This window comes from Dunckerocampus dactyliophorus, chromosome 4, assembly GCF_027744805.1.
Source record: "Dunckerocampus dactyliophorus isolate RoL2022-P2 chromosome 4, RoL_Ddac_1.1, whole genome shotgun sequence".
Lineage (NCBI taxonomy): Eukaryota > Metazoa > Chordata > Actinopteri > Syngnathiformes > Syngnathidae > Dunckerocampus > Dunckerocampus dactyliophorus.
Window position 1 is genome coordinate 5292919 of NC_072822.1, and position 14543 is coordinate 5307461.

The 14543-nt window shown below is 40.8% G+C and overlaps 1 protein-coding gene across 10 annotated transcripts in view; it reads left to right on the top strand.

Annotated features, from left to right (window-relative positions):
- grid2 (glutamate receptor, ionotropic, delta 2) overlaps nucleotides 1-14543 on the top strand; it is a 514233-nt gene that overhangs the window by 291857 nt on the left and 207833 nt on the right. For all 10 annotated transcript variants that reach the window (XR_008570124.1, XR_008570125.1, XR_008570128.1 and 7 more), the window contains one exon: nucleotides 12044-12331. Coding sequence is in view for 5 of the 10 variants with exons in the window: in XM_054774557.1 (XP_054630532.1) it covers nucleotides 12044-12331 (288 nt within the window). In the remaining 5 variants the exon portion in view is untranslated. The remainder of the gene's footprint in view (nucleotides 1-12043; nucleotides 12332-14543) is intronic.

Sequence of the window (14543 nt, forward strand, 5' to 3'; positions counted from 1 at the left end):
TAACAAGAATGAATGGGCTCGGCGGCAAGAAAAAATACCGTGTACTGCGTGGCCCTGTGTGTGTTTGTACGAGGAGTGCATGGTGCGCAGCCGTATGACAGATGGCGGGACCCCTCGCTAAGAAGAGCGGAGCGAGGGACTGATGTGTTTCAAGCCCAAATGTGACAGCAGAATCTGTTCGAAGTACTCAGAGAGGCCCCGCTGCTGTCACTCGTAACGCGATGAGCAAATGTTTACAGCCAATCACACAGCATGACAACATTCACACACAAGCCTTGTGCCGCCTCGCTCTGTAGTTTGATAATCACCCATTTGCATCATTGACACTGCTGCTACTTTTGGCTTTAATGACGCATAAGTAAACATGTGTGTTGATCGTTGTGTTTGCTTGTTGGAGCGCTTGTTTGCATTGAGTCATGTCAGCGCATGTTGCCTCCTCTGGTCCCTTTTGGCCTTTTTCAGTGTTATGTTGTGTACTCTATGTGTCTTTATTCATTTACAGTAGAACACCAAATGTCAAACACAATTACTGCTGGACTCCTAAAGGACGTAATGTAAAGTGATGTATAGTATTTTGGTGCAGGCATCAACTTTCTCCATTATCAACATGTTATTATTATTACCTGTTGTACACATGTAAATATGGGGTGCCGAATGTCAAAATTCAATCACTATTTTTTAGCCATATATTTTGAATATTTAACTCATCTTTATTTTTTTCACATTTGACAAAAATTAAATTATTTTTATTTAAAACAATGTAAATGTCAAACTAAATTTTAAATCTGTATGTTAAATTCGCACGGTGGTCTAGTGGTTAGCACGATGGCCAATACAGGAACAGCCTGGAGATCAGGAAGACCTGGGTTCGATTCTCCCCTGGGCATTTCTGTGTGGAGTTTGCATGTTCTCCCCGTGTGCGCGTCGGTTTTCTCCGGGCACTCCGGCTTCCTCCCACATTCTAAAAACATGCAGGTGAGGTTAATTGGCGACTCTAAATTGTCCATAGGTATGAATGTGAGTGTGAATGCTTGTTTGTCTATATGTGCCCTGCCATTGGCTGGCCACCAGTCCAGGGTGTACCCCGCCTGTCGCCCGAAGTCAGCTGGGATAGGCTCCAGCATGCCCCCGCGACCCTAATGAGGATGAAGCGGTATAGAAAATTAATGGATGGATGTTAAATTTAAATCTAGTTGATACAACTACAATTAAATATTAAATACAAATATGACATGTAAATACAAATGTTAAAGATAATTCTTAAATCTAAATCAAAATATTAAATTCAAATATAAATGTTAAAAAGAAGTATAAAATGGAAATCTGCATTTTTAATTGAATCTAAATGATTGATCTAAATCATACATCACAAATAAAATGTTAAACTAAAATATAAATATTAAATGTAAATACAAATATTAAAAAATAATCTTAAATCTAATTATTAAATGTTAATATAAATGTAAAAAATAATTATTAAATCTAAATGTAAAATCTACATATAAAAAGTATCCATTCATTTTCTATGCCGCATATGCTCATTAGGGTTGCGGGGTATGCTGGAGTCTATCCCAGGACCCAGACCTGGACTGGTCGCTAGCCAATGGCAGGGCACATATAGACAAACAATCACTCACGCTCACATTCATACCTATTGACAATTTAGAGTCGCCAATGAACCTAACATGCATGTCTGTCCAGCAGTGACCAGACAGAGCCCACATGATCACAACAACAGTGGATCACAACAAAATAGCACGGAGCAGGAGTGACGTCAGCCACGTGGCAGTAAAGACGTTGCAGCTGAGTGCAAAACATGCACGAGTTTCCCACGGTGGCACAGAACTAGGGAAATTCAATACGACCATCCTCATCACACATATGAAGCAGCATCACACGAGAAACTCCCACGGGTCGACCAGAAGTCATTAGCTATAACAGAAAAGAGCGAGCCCCTGTCGGTGGTGAGTAATGTGGGATTTAAACGCTTCATTGAACACCTCGAACCTGGCTATATTATGCCTAGCTGCCACTGCATTGTGGATAAAACGATACCCCACATGCATAAAGTAGTGAATGGGTGAGTTTTTCTCATACCAACGCTTGCTGACTATTGTTCTCTGAGTAATATCACTTTATAAGCCTTTTCTAATATTCCACACTAGAAAATAAGTCATAAAAGTATGAATGATTTGTGTTGCTATCTTAAAACCCATAAAACAAACATGACATGACAAACACTGGCCATAAGTCCGACACTCCTAACATCGCAAAAACAGCTTTATAGTACGTGTGTGTGCGTGTGTGCGTGTGTGTGTGTGTTTAAACAAACAGGAAGATAAAGAAAAACATGAAGTGGATATTCTTATCACTCACTTCATAACTCTTAATTCAAATGTAGAATTTGCTACATTTAAGTATGCTGGAAAATATACTGACACCAAGTAAAATTACCTTAAATTATGATCTGTCTTTGAACGCAACCCTTCATTCACCATAATAACACAGTTTAAAGTGGGATTCAAATGTTCTGCTACTATTAAAGAGACTAGTGTTAGACAAATAGATTTTTACACTTGTATGGTATCTTTTAGCTTGATTGACATATTCAGTTTCCTCTGGAGCTGCTAATACATACAAATATATATAATCCTGTCCTGTCATGTATCTTTCTGTTCATTACATACAGTAAAAACAGGCATCGTTCAGCCATAGTTGCTAGTGGTGATTAATCATGATGAATTCATTTTAAAACTGTGATGAATCTGATTAAAAATGTGTAATCATTTGACAGCCCTAATTTTTTTACACAACATTGTGGTCAAATTGAACCAATTTTAGGACACCTCACTGCTGTTGTCTTTGTATGTGCACTATCACAGAAAAAAAAACAAACCCAAAAAACTGTCAAGACTGTGTTTCAACAGCCATCTCTAAATAAATCTCTTAAGAAATGTGTTCTGTTAATGTTGTTAAATCCAAAAAGACATTTCCATCCCTTCGTTAAAGTGCAGCACGTATAACAACAGAGATGCGGGGGCGAGTGTGTGTGTGTGTGTGTGTGTGTGTGTGTGTGTGTGTGGTGGGCGCCGAATGCTTAAAGTGTGCAAAAATGCATTTAAAGCACGCGTGTTGACAGATGAACATGATGTACAGTGTGTTGCTTATTGTGGCTCTGTCTGGAAGACTTTAAGCAAAATGTCACTTACATAATTTTATCAAAAGCCAGCCGTGCGATGACGCGGGCCTATTTTAGGCTTGTGTCTTAAAAATAAGTCTTCAAACTCTGCATTTAACAAGCAAACTAGCGGTGAATCACAGCCACCCTCCACATCATTATTTGCTATTTGGCGCAAATATATAAGGGCATGAAAGTGTTACTGTATGCTGCTTTCAAAGACACTCTTTGCATGCCTTGAACCAGATGTGAACCCTGCATTTACTGTACCTCCAAAGAGGAACATGTTGATATATAGCAGGCAGTAAGCAAGCCATGTGGAAAGCGCGTATTGAACGGGAGTAAGAGCTACTAACTGCTATTGAGCGGCTAATGACCCCCCCAGCTCAACAAGGCCACTGTTTTCACTGTTTTGACTGATGCGTGCAGACATCGGCACCAAACATCAATAGGAAGAAAGTGGCATAGACACGGTGATTACAGCAACATCTTCAAGCACATGCACATTACGGATCCCACTGCGCCCTTTATGAAATATTTACATAAGCTGCTGTCATATGGGGGCAAATTCTAATATTTATGGGCCATGGACGGTAAACAGAGCAGCGTGAGTAATGTGTACATACATCTTGAAACAATGTCTGCTTAATATGAGTAACAAAAGGTGTTTAAAGTGGGTGTCACAACATAATGTTGGAATGGAGTGGAATGGAAGCAGCGTGGAGGAAAGAATCTTTAATGAAGCATGAGCAGGCGCAGGTACTTACAGGCATGTGAGTGACAAAAAGGCACTGTGAAAAAAACATAAAACGGGTAAGTAGCGGAAGGGAAATGTAGCGGGGACGCAGAGCATTTAAGTGACAGCAGGAACCAATGAATCAGAACAATGAACCAGCAATGTTATAACGACTACGCTGGGCTTAAGAACAGCACTGATTGGAAATTGCCGCCAGCTGCTGCACATTGCAACACTGGCGTCAAGCGGCTCCACATTACATAGAGCAGGAAGCGACTCCAAAATAAGAGTGCAGAACCGGAACTGAGACCAAACGCTGACAAATAACTTGCAGTCTTGGCTGTCTTGTAGTTTTTACACAATAGAGTAGGGGTGTCACGAGATGGGGCAATGCACGAGATTGGGTACATGAGTATCAGATGAAACCATATTGTAATATTAATTTTAAGAAAAAGTACACTGAAAAAATATGACTGGACAAACAAACTTTGTTTATTTAACCAAGTCAAAAAACAATGCAGGTGCATTTTGACGTTTATTGTCCCACAAATTGACGCTCAACGATATTATTGTCAACATTTTTTGAAACCAAATAAACTACTGCTATTCAAAGTCAGCTGGGATAGGCTCCAGCATACCCCCGCGACACTAGTGAGGATTAGAAAATTAATAAAAGGAAATGTATTTGTCAAATTAAGTAGACTGTTACATTGTTAAAGTGGCATTTGACACTGAACAGTGCTTATGACTTGTATGGGGAATTTCAAGCCTATGACTTCGGACTTAACTCGACCTGTCTTGTCTTGACTCTTGACATGACTCAAGAATTGCGATAAAAGACTTTAGACCTACTTGAGACTTGCAAAACACTGACTTGCCCCCACCTCTGACTATCACACTTCCACCTGGCCAGCAGCCGTGGAAGTCTACAAACTGGTAACCTTCACCCGAGTAACGGTGAACACGGCAAATAAACACCAGAGTAACATATGAGAACCGCAGTCGGAAATTTTTGAACATGTGGAGCGGCTAGCGCTGTCTGTCAACGTCGGTTTAAAAAAATGAATGAAAAAACACTCCAACAAACATGCGCCTTTGTTTCTCAGACAGAATCGTTCAGCAGCGTAGCCGCTGGATGTTTTGTTTCTTTAATACAGGTTCACAATTATTATGATAACAAGTGGCTATTTGCATGACCTCTAATTGACTGCCAGTCAAACAAAAGCAAAAAAAAGCAAAAATGTTGATTGCAACTGTTGTGCTGAATCATCCCCCCCGGCACACACAAAATAACAGACGTTGTTACAATGTTTTCCTATTATTTTCATATTGTCTAAAAGCCATTTGTCATTTTGTAAAATAAATAACAAAAAAAATTGCTTCTGGTGAGAAGTATGGGAGTGGAATGACTTATTGTTATCGGAGTTCATTAGGACAATGTGGTAATAAAACAAAACAAAAAAATTAAAGCAAAGTTGCAGCTTCATTAACTCTCCATTGGCTGTGGACAATGAGGGGAAAAAAAAAAAAACACTTTCTCTGTTGTTTTTGACTTTTGGTATTACTTGCTTGTTATTGGTGACGAGTGCCTCATCTCCTCTGCAGTGTGTCCACGACATGTGATGCATAAACAGTCCCCCCACCTCGCCATTTAAGTCACGTAACACTGCATACTCTGATGATCCGAGCAGAAGAGAAAGCGTGGACAATTTCAACGCAACAACAACAACGCAAAAAGCCCCGCAGCCCGGTTTGCTTCTCATGTGACACGTCGGCAACGTGACAGCAATTTAAGTCATGATGATTTGCATTAAGGCTGTCATGACAACAGTAGGGCCCTATGAGGTCAGTTTTATTTTTTCCCCCAATTATTAGTATTTTACCAGCATGAACTAAATGTCCGTTAATTAAATGTAAAAATGCTTACATTTAAAAACATCATTGGCCAATTTTGCCCAGTATTTCAGTTTGCTGGCTAACTTGTCTGATGGGATGTCAGCCTCCGCACACATTGCTACACAATCCTCAACATGCCCGTGCTTGTGGTTAACTCATTCGATCCCAGACATTTTTCAAAAGACAACACCTTCAGTAGCGGCCATTTTAGACCATTTCGACTGATCTTTCAAGGCACACAGAATATTGTGTTCTATGGCTTTTATAAACATGGAACCTACCAAAAGAAAGATTAGACTCCTGTCTTTCATCAGGAAAAAAAGTTTGTTTCTACCTTTTTCTATTCTTTAGTAATCGGCAGTAGAACATAGGTAAGTTTCAGGAAAATATCAGTTCCTGACTAGAAAAGGGAGAAAACCAGCTTTTTGTGAAAAGATACATTTCAAGCATAACTTTCACTTTCATACAAATATATGTTTTGCTTTTGTGACAGCTCTTATCTAAACAATATACCAACCATACCAACATGACACAAAAAAGGTTGTTTTTTTTTACATTTACATTTTTTTTACATATATAACACCATGAACTATTTAAAATTGTCACATTTGAAACTGAACTGTGTGTGTGCATTTGTGTGTACACGTGCACATGTGTGTCTATGTGTGTGCATGTTAAAATTTCCCAAGAATGCTTAAAATGCACACTACACTCCTCCATGCTCCCTCACTTCCTCCTTCCTGCCATGTGTGATTTTTAGGTTTGCATGATCCCTGCCAAGCTCTTATCAAATGCACGACTGCCACCTTGTGGCTGTTTTGATGGCTTAAAATAGCTTTGAAGTGGAATGCATTAGTGGAAAGTTTTGCCTCTCGCGCAACAAAAACATAAAAGACGTATAAATACATTGTTGGGATCGGGTGTTCAGGTTTATAAAAATGTATAACTATGTATTTGGAATTGAATGATTTAAAGAAGACCTAGTTACCATTGCAATTCCAATTCCGTTATTAAGGTAGGATTTATTGTGATACCCTTATTTTATTTACACAATTAGACAGGATGTGACGAACAGCACTCTTATTTTGAAGGCGGGAAGTGTGTTGAGTTTGTCTGCCGACGGTTGAGACAAGCTGGGTGCAAGAATAAACGTGCCTCTCGTCCTTATTTCACTCAGAACTTGCACAACTTGAGCAGGCATCGTAAAACGTTCGTTTGGATTAACAAGCGGGAAACCACAGTCGCGCGCACACAGCCGCACTAGCACGCTCTGCTAAACTAAGGTAAACCAGCCAGCTTCCTTTCACGCTTCGGAGGAGATGATTTTCAAATTTTGTACGGCAGTTTTCGCCGGTGTTTCAGGTCAACGTTTGGACACGGTTAGTGCGGGAGGGGGCGGGTTAGTGTTTGTGATGAGATTCCGCCAAGATTGAGCTGAAATACTTCCCCACACGATGACAGCATTTCATTAACAATTCCGCGTTGAACAGTAGATTCCGTTTTTATTGCTCAATTCCACAATTCCTTGGAAATCATAGGGCCCTACAGCAGCGCGGAAAGCAGCCCACTTCCCCGTGCACACGCTGTTCTGTGTGTATTATCGCACTGAGTACTGCGCGCATTTCAATTTTATGTGCGACGCCAGCGTAAAAAAGTTAAGGTTGAGAGTTTCAGACTTCTTCTTACACTTTCAATGGCAATATCCAAAAGTGATCATCAGAGTTAAGTTTGTGAGTGTTTTATTGTGTTGAACATTGAAATGTCCTTTAAAAATCAATCTGTGTAACACAGCTTGACCCTGGAATGGATCTATTCATTTGTCATGAATTGTTTTCATCCGTCAGTCAGTCAGTGTGCTATGTATGACAGAATTGCAGTGGAGAACAGCATAGAGAAGATGAGTGACACAAAAGAGGACCTTCATCTTTTCTTCTCCCTCACATACCGTACGTATAGTGTATCACTTTTTTTTTTTTTTATCCACGCAGGCTCACATGTATTCTATTTCTTTAACATATGGATGCTTTACTGCCTCACACACTTGCGAAACAGCACCTAAAGTCTCCCCCCTGTGGAATATCCCAACCTCCCTCACGTTCCCTCTACCTCCCTGCGCATAGACGGATGCTGACTTTAATTATTTCATTGGGCTGGCTGTAAGCCCATCAGCCTCTTTGATACTTAGTACACCTCATCCCGCATCCAAGACACCGTGATCCAATTTGGGCCTGCTGGCAACTGCTCAGACGAAACAGGACAGTATTGGAGTGTTATGTTTGTTACGGTCAGAGAGACTTCATTTGTCAGCATCCACTCCTTGAGTCCCCATTGAGGTAAATGGATCCAGCAGATGGTGCTGCGCTTTCATTCCAATATGTCTTTTATATTTAATAAAGAACATTGGGGCAATTGTAAAAATGCATGAGTATAAATAAATATGAGTGCTTATGACGATGATGACTACATGATGGCTCCATGATGCAAATCTGTCCTCCCCAGGTACCTCTGTCAAGCATACAAAGTGTGGCCAAATGTCAGCATAATGCGTTTTACTTGTTTTGTCTTCTTTTTTTTTGGACTTTAATTGCAGATAAGCTTTTAGAGGATGACATAAAAATGCAACTTTGTGTCACAAAACATTAAGAGAAAACCCCAACAGTGTGCAGCTCACAGGACAAAAAGTGTCCAAAATAATCCACTAGACAGAAATTCTTAAGGGATGAATGCTAAATTATTACCTCTAAAGCAGGGGTGTCCAAAGTGTGCCTCGGGGGCCATTGTATCCCACCGCTATTGTTTTAATTAGCCCGAAGCATCCATTCATTTTCTGTGATGCTTGTCCTCATTAGGGTCGCGAGTATGCTGAAGCCTATCCCAGCTGACTTTGGGCCAGAGGCGGGGTACACCCTGGACTGGTCACCAGCCAATGGCAGGGCACATATAAACAAACAACCATTCACACTCACATTCATACCTATGGACCATTTAGAGTCGCCAATTAACCTAACATGCATTTTTTTGGAATGAACGGAGATTCAAACCCAGATCTGCCAGATCTCCTGACTGTCTGGCCAACATGCTAACCACTAGGCCACCGTGTGAAAACTTTGAAAGGCAATGACGGAGCTTACTTGGAGATCATTCCAGAGCGCGGACATCCTGACATCCTGACATCCTGGCAAGCTTGTTTCTTTGTGGAACGTCAACACCAATATGAACCGATATATTTATGCCAATATTGGGCATAAATATCTTGGGGTCATATTGGTTGGCTGGTTCCTCCTGGGAGGGTTCACCACTGTTCCATGTTTTCGCCATTTGGGGATAATGGCTCTCACTGTGGTTTGCTGGAGTCCCAAAGATTTAGAAATGGCTTTATAACCTTTTCCACACTGATAGATCTCAATTCATCTCAGTTAAATTATGTATTAACAGGGAAGGAAAGGCTTCTTGAGACGTCATCTGTACTTCTGTGAAGAAGGTGTCGGACGTTTCGCTCCTCATCCGAAGAGCTTCATCAGCGAACTAATAAGTGCTGGTAGCCTAGGCCTTAAATACAGTAAGAGTGGGCGGAATTGGTGTGCCAACACCCTCCTCCTATTGGTTCGTTACACTAAGCCTGGGCGGAGTAGTGGTATAATCCTATCCTGCTGTTAACACCTCCGATAAAAGGGAAGTGTAGCTCCCTGAGTTGGGTATGAATGACTCTGATACTGGCTCGTTAGCATCTATTGTTCTGGCTCGGCCCTGGCTCCACCTCATTTGCAAGACTAAGAGCTGTGGGTTTTGGTCTCAGTAACCTGCTGAACACAGGGTCCAAATTAAACCTCAAACCACCATTCCGATTCAATGATGGCTTCTGTTGTTTGACAAAAATAGCTTCCTTTACCCCTCTTTCAAACCATCTGTTTTCTTTGGCCAAAATCTTTACCTCGCTGTCCTCAAAAGAGTGATTGGTTGCTTTAAGGTGTAGATGTACTGCTGATTGAGGACCACTAGAATTGTCCCTGCGATGTTGATAAAGCCTTTTTTGAAACATTTGCTTAGTTTCCCCAATGTAGTGCTCTTTGCATTCCTCAACCTTGATTTTTGTTTTTTCCAAAAACCCAAATTGTACAACTTCAAGGTCAGTGTAAAATCTCATACTTTATTATTACTATATTTTTTGTGCAATGTTTCTCATGTGCTAAAATAATACAAAGTCATCTGATAAGGACATTAAAAGATGAATACTGTAAAAATAAAGTAGTTATAGTTCAGCACGTTCCCTCTTACACACTCGATTTCTTTTGGCTTATTTGATCCTATTTAAGCTGCTTCCATCTGCCTATTGCTGCTTCCCCTGCGTGCCAAGGTGCCACCCAGCTCGCTACATGCATTATTTGACTTAATCAATGTTGTCATCCCTGCCTGGTCTGCATAGTACAGGGGGTCAGGGAGGGGTCTCCGAGTGTAAGATGCTCATGGAGAGGGCAGGAACAGGAACAGTGTGTCAAGTCAAACTGGTCCAAGGCCTAAACGTGGGTTTTGTCCAACAACTTTGTGACTTTGCAACATTTCAATCACCCAGAAAGTGTCAGGAGACAGAAGACAACACGAAAGAAAGTTTTCTTAAGTGCCATTAAAGCTGCCAAGCAAATGATGTTGGAGTGCAAATATGTCACACTCCTTTTCTCGCCTGTCTCAAGGTTGTGAGTTTTCTCCTCTCGGGAGGTAAAATGTGTCATTCCGGGCATACGAGGAATGATTTCCAGCCTGTTTTGCACGAGCCAACGAGAGGAGCCATCATTACGGCAGCAGCCTGCTGTAATTGCTGTTTGCTAAACAACATTTTTCCAATTTGCTCTAATTGGAGCAGCGCCAGATTGAATTAACTTGCAGACTAATGTGAATGGTAATGCTAATGGCTTGATGTTATTTGAACATACGTTTTACTTCGGTGTACATCACATATCACGATTCACAATTCCACATGTCCAAAAGGAGTAGGAAGAAGCAGAACTTATTTTCGTTGCACATCCATTGTGAATACATTTGTTCATTTCCTAGTCAACGTGTGCCATTTGCCAATTCTGAAATAATAATGTCGCTTCAGGATAACAAAATTTTTGGGTGATGACTCAGCCGGAGTCAATCAATGGCTGCGAGAGAAGGAAGACGAGAGGGAGATGAAGAAAATAACGTAGCCATATCAAGATAGCAATATGCCGAGTAAAACTATGGGACGGCGTGAGCGTGGAACTCGTGCAATGTTCCAATGTGGGCCACAAGCTTATGGTGTTTACAAGGTACATGGAAGAAGAACGCTGAAAGCCACAGTGGCTGATATCATTTTTCCTGAATCCATCATTTATTATAATTTAATAAGTACCACTGTGTCTGATATCAAATTTATTCATGTGTTAATATTTAACAAATACCTGTGTCTATCATTTATCCTGGATTCATTATTTGTCTACTCGTATCATTTAATAAATGCCACAGTGTTTGATACGTTTATCCTGATTTTTTTAATGCAATATCAGTTAATACTGCAGTGTTTGACATCAAATGAAGTCATCTTTTGTATTATTTTAGAAATACCACAGTGTCTGATATCACTTATCCAAAATTTATCATTTTTATTATAATTTAATAAATCCCACAGTATCTGATATCACATCCTGTCATCATTTCTTTTTAGCGAATTAATACCACGGTGTCTGATATCATTTATTCTGAATTATTTATTATTGAATCAATGTCACAGTATCTGATATCATTTACTGTGAATATTCTGCATTTCTTTATTTACTCATTTTCAGTGGCTTTTTGACTCCATTGCTTAAGGACACAATCAATTTGATCAATTTGTCGATATGAGACATTTATTATCTCGTCACGACACAGTTATATCGTAATATAATCACGATATCGTCATGGCTGAAGAAGGGAAATCACAGCGAATACAAAACGAATGTTGTGACTCGGCCCACAACAATAAGTTCAAAATCTAGCTCACGTCTTTTTTTTAAGACTTTTTTTTTTTTTTTGAGAAAACAATAGCTTAACTGAGCTGAGCAGCCTAGCGTTCAAGCGACCACGTAGTAAAGCATATTTTCATTGGCCGCCTATGCAGTGCGTAGGGTGTTTACACTGTATACTGTATGCAGTGTTGACAGTAACAAATAACATCATGGAATTGATCGATTAAATAAGCAACTGAATGATTGTTCCGTCTTTCCTCCCTCCAGCCTGCGAGCTGATGAACCGCGGCATCCTGGCCCTGGTCAGCTCCATCGGCTGCATGTCGGCGGGCAGCCTCCAGACTCTGGCCGACGCCATGCACATCCCTCACCTCTTCATTCAGCGCTCCACGGCGGGCACGCCTCGCTCGGCCTGCCCGCCCACCAGCCGCAGCCACGGGGCCGACGACTACACGCTGATGGTGCGCCCACCCGTCTATCTCAACGAGGTCATCATGCAGGTGGTGTCAGAGTACAGCTGGCAAAAGTTTGTGCTCTTCTACGACTCGGATTTTGGTAAGAGAACTAGAATCTAATTGCGACACTTTTATAGTAGGGATGAACCTAATTATCAAACAGTAGATTAACTAGTTAATAATTATTCTGTAGATTAATCGTGTCTTGGACCAGTTGAGGTATTGTGGCTTGCACTACTTGGCTACAACCAGCAGAGGCGCTATAGATTCAAGCTTCCGCAGGGGAGTGGTTGCAGACTGTTGGAGTTAATGAAGAGGTGTGATAATAACCATAGAACCATAAAGGATTTTAAATAGATAAAAAGTATTAGATTTTTTTAAGTAGTTTGAAAGTATTGCGAAATCTATTTCATCTTTATCAATTGTATTTATATTGCAAATGTTTTGCTACTATCAAACTTGACTATCTAGAGCACTGCTCAAATATTGGGGCGGGCCTCCCTGAGGGGGACGCGGTGAACTGTCGGGGGGTCGTGAGAGGCGGGGAGGACTTTCAATATTAGTGCAGACATGCCAACATGTTTGAATTTGTCGTACTCGGCAAGCAATTTCACTCTTGAATACGCCTGTCTGCTTCACTGCTCTCCATTTTGTTGCATTTCACTGGTTTCACTTTCGAGGTCGGTCTATACAGTACACATAAATAAATATATATGATCAGTTTCTCAATAGTATTTCAAATCGGGGAGGGGGGGGGTGGCGGCGTGAACACGTTTCTGTCCCTCAGTGAGGGCATGACAGAAAAGAATTGAGAAACACTGATCAAGAGGACGTACAAGTTGTAACAAGGTTTCTGTAGGTGAACCTGCGGAATGATTATTACCGTAAATGTACTACCCACAATGCATCACTGCAAGCAGAGACGTTCATTGGCCAAAGGCTGCCCGCAGTCAGGTACCAGGCCACCAGAGGGAGCTCATGAGCTCCCATGGAGTTGAACGTTTCTGCTTGCAGTGATGCATTGTGGGTCAGCGTTAAAATAGCTTTTGTTTCATATTTTAATATGTTATGTTATTATCTTATTTTTATGTAGCTGCTATGTGATTAATTTAGCTTCCTTTGTAAGTTGACACCGGGAGTCAGACTGCTATACTGAGTAATGACCTCCTGTGATTTCCTGTAGCTTGTCGTTTGGTTTCACAAAGCTCGTGATCGACTACTGTCAGATGAAGAGCCACCGTACTTGGTTGTCATGAATGTATGACGTGGACATGTGCGGCTTATATGACAACATAGTTGACTTTCTCTCTAAATTTGGTTGTTGCAGCTGAAACACCAGTGTGTCTTATGCACCGGAAATTACGGTATATAATATACCTGTATATATATTTTTTTCATTTTTATATCATTTATTTTTTGTTTGTTAGTTTTTTTTGGTTTGGTTTTAATAATCAAAGCCCATTCCCACTTGACAGTTACCAACCTCTTACATATATCAGAATTTTTCAAGTGTTTTCAAGTTTTTCACCAAAACAGTGGCAAAAAAAAGACCACAAATATTGTCTTTTGTTGATGCTATTGTCATATGTCTTGTCGCATATTCAAGGTCAATACGGTACAATTCCCCGGATTAGCACTTTTGTCAAGTTCTGCGGCACAACATAATGGGGTCTATTAGTTTTTGTGTAATCCTGCTCACAAAAAACCCCAAAAAACAGCAACCACAGGAAATTGAAATCAAACTTCCTTGGCGGAGGTGACAAGCATTGCTTGATCTTCCTCATTAATGATAAGGCTTCTTTATTTGTGAGAGCTTTTTGGATGTGCAAAGCAGTTCGCCTCACTGATATGGGCTGATATCTGGTGAGGTGAAATGGAAGGAAGTCCTCTCCTGGGGGATGCAACTTAACAGTACCGATGGTGTTTTTGCATGGAAGGGTATGGCCGTTAGTGAGCTAATAGCTATATGGTTAATCACGAAACCTGTCCTATTCCCTCATGGCGTCTGCCAGGCAGGTCATTTGACACTTGAGTCTTTTTGCCGTGCGTTTGCTGTCTTATTTTTACCCTCACACCTTCTCTCTCTGCAGTCCATTAACTCAAACATTAGCCTGTCCACGCTCTGTGTTCCTTTTTTATAAAGTAGCATTTGGCCGCTCTGCAGAGAAATTGTTTTGCAGTTGTGCGAGGTCAAGTCCCCTCATCAACATTGTTCGTCTCTGCAGGTTGTCCAGACACCAATTAGAACCGTGATTTTTCCCCTGGCACCCAAACTGAATAAACTACATCATGTTTCGCCAACATCAACATAA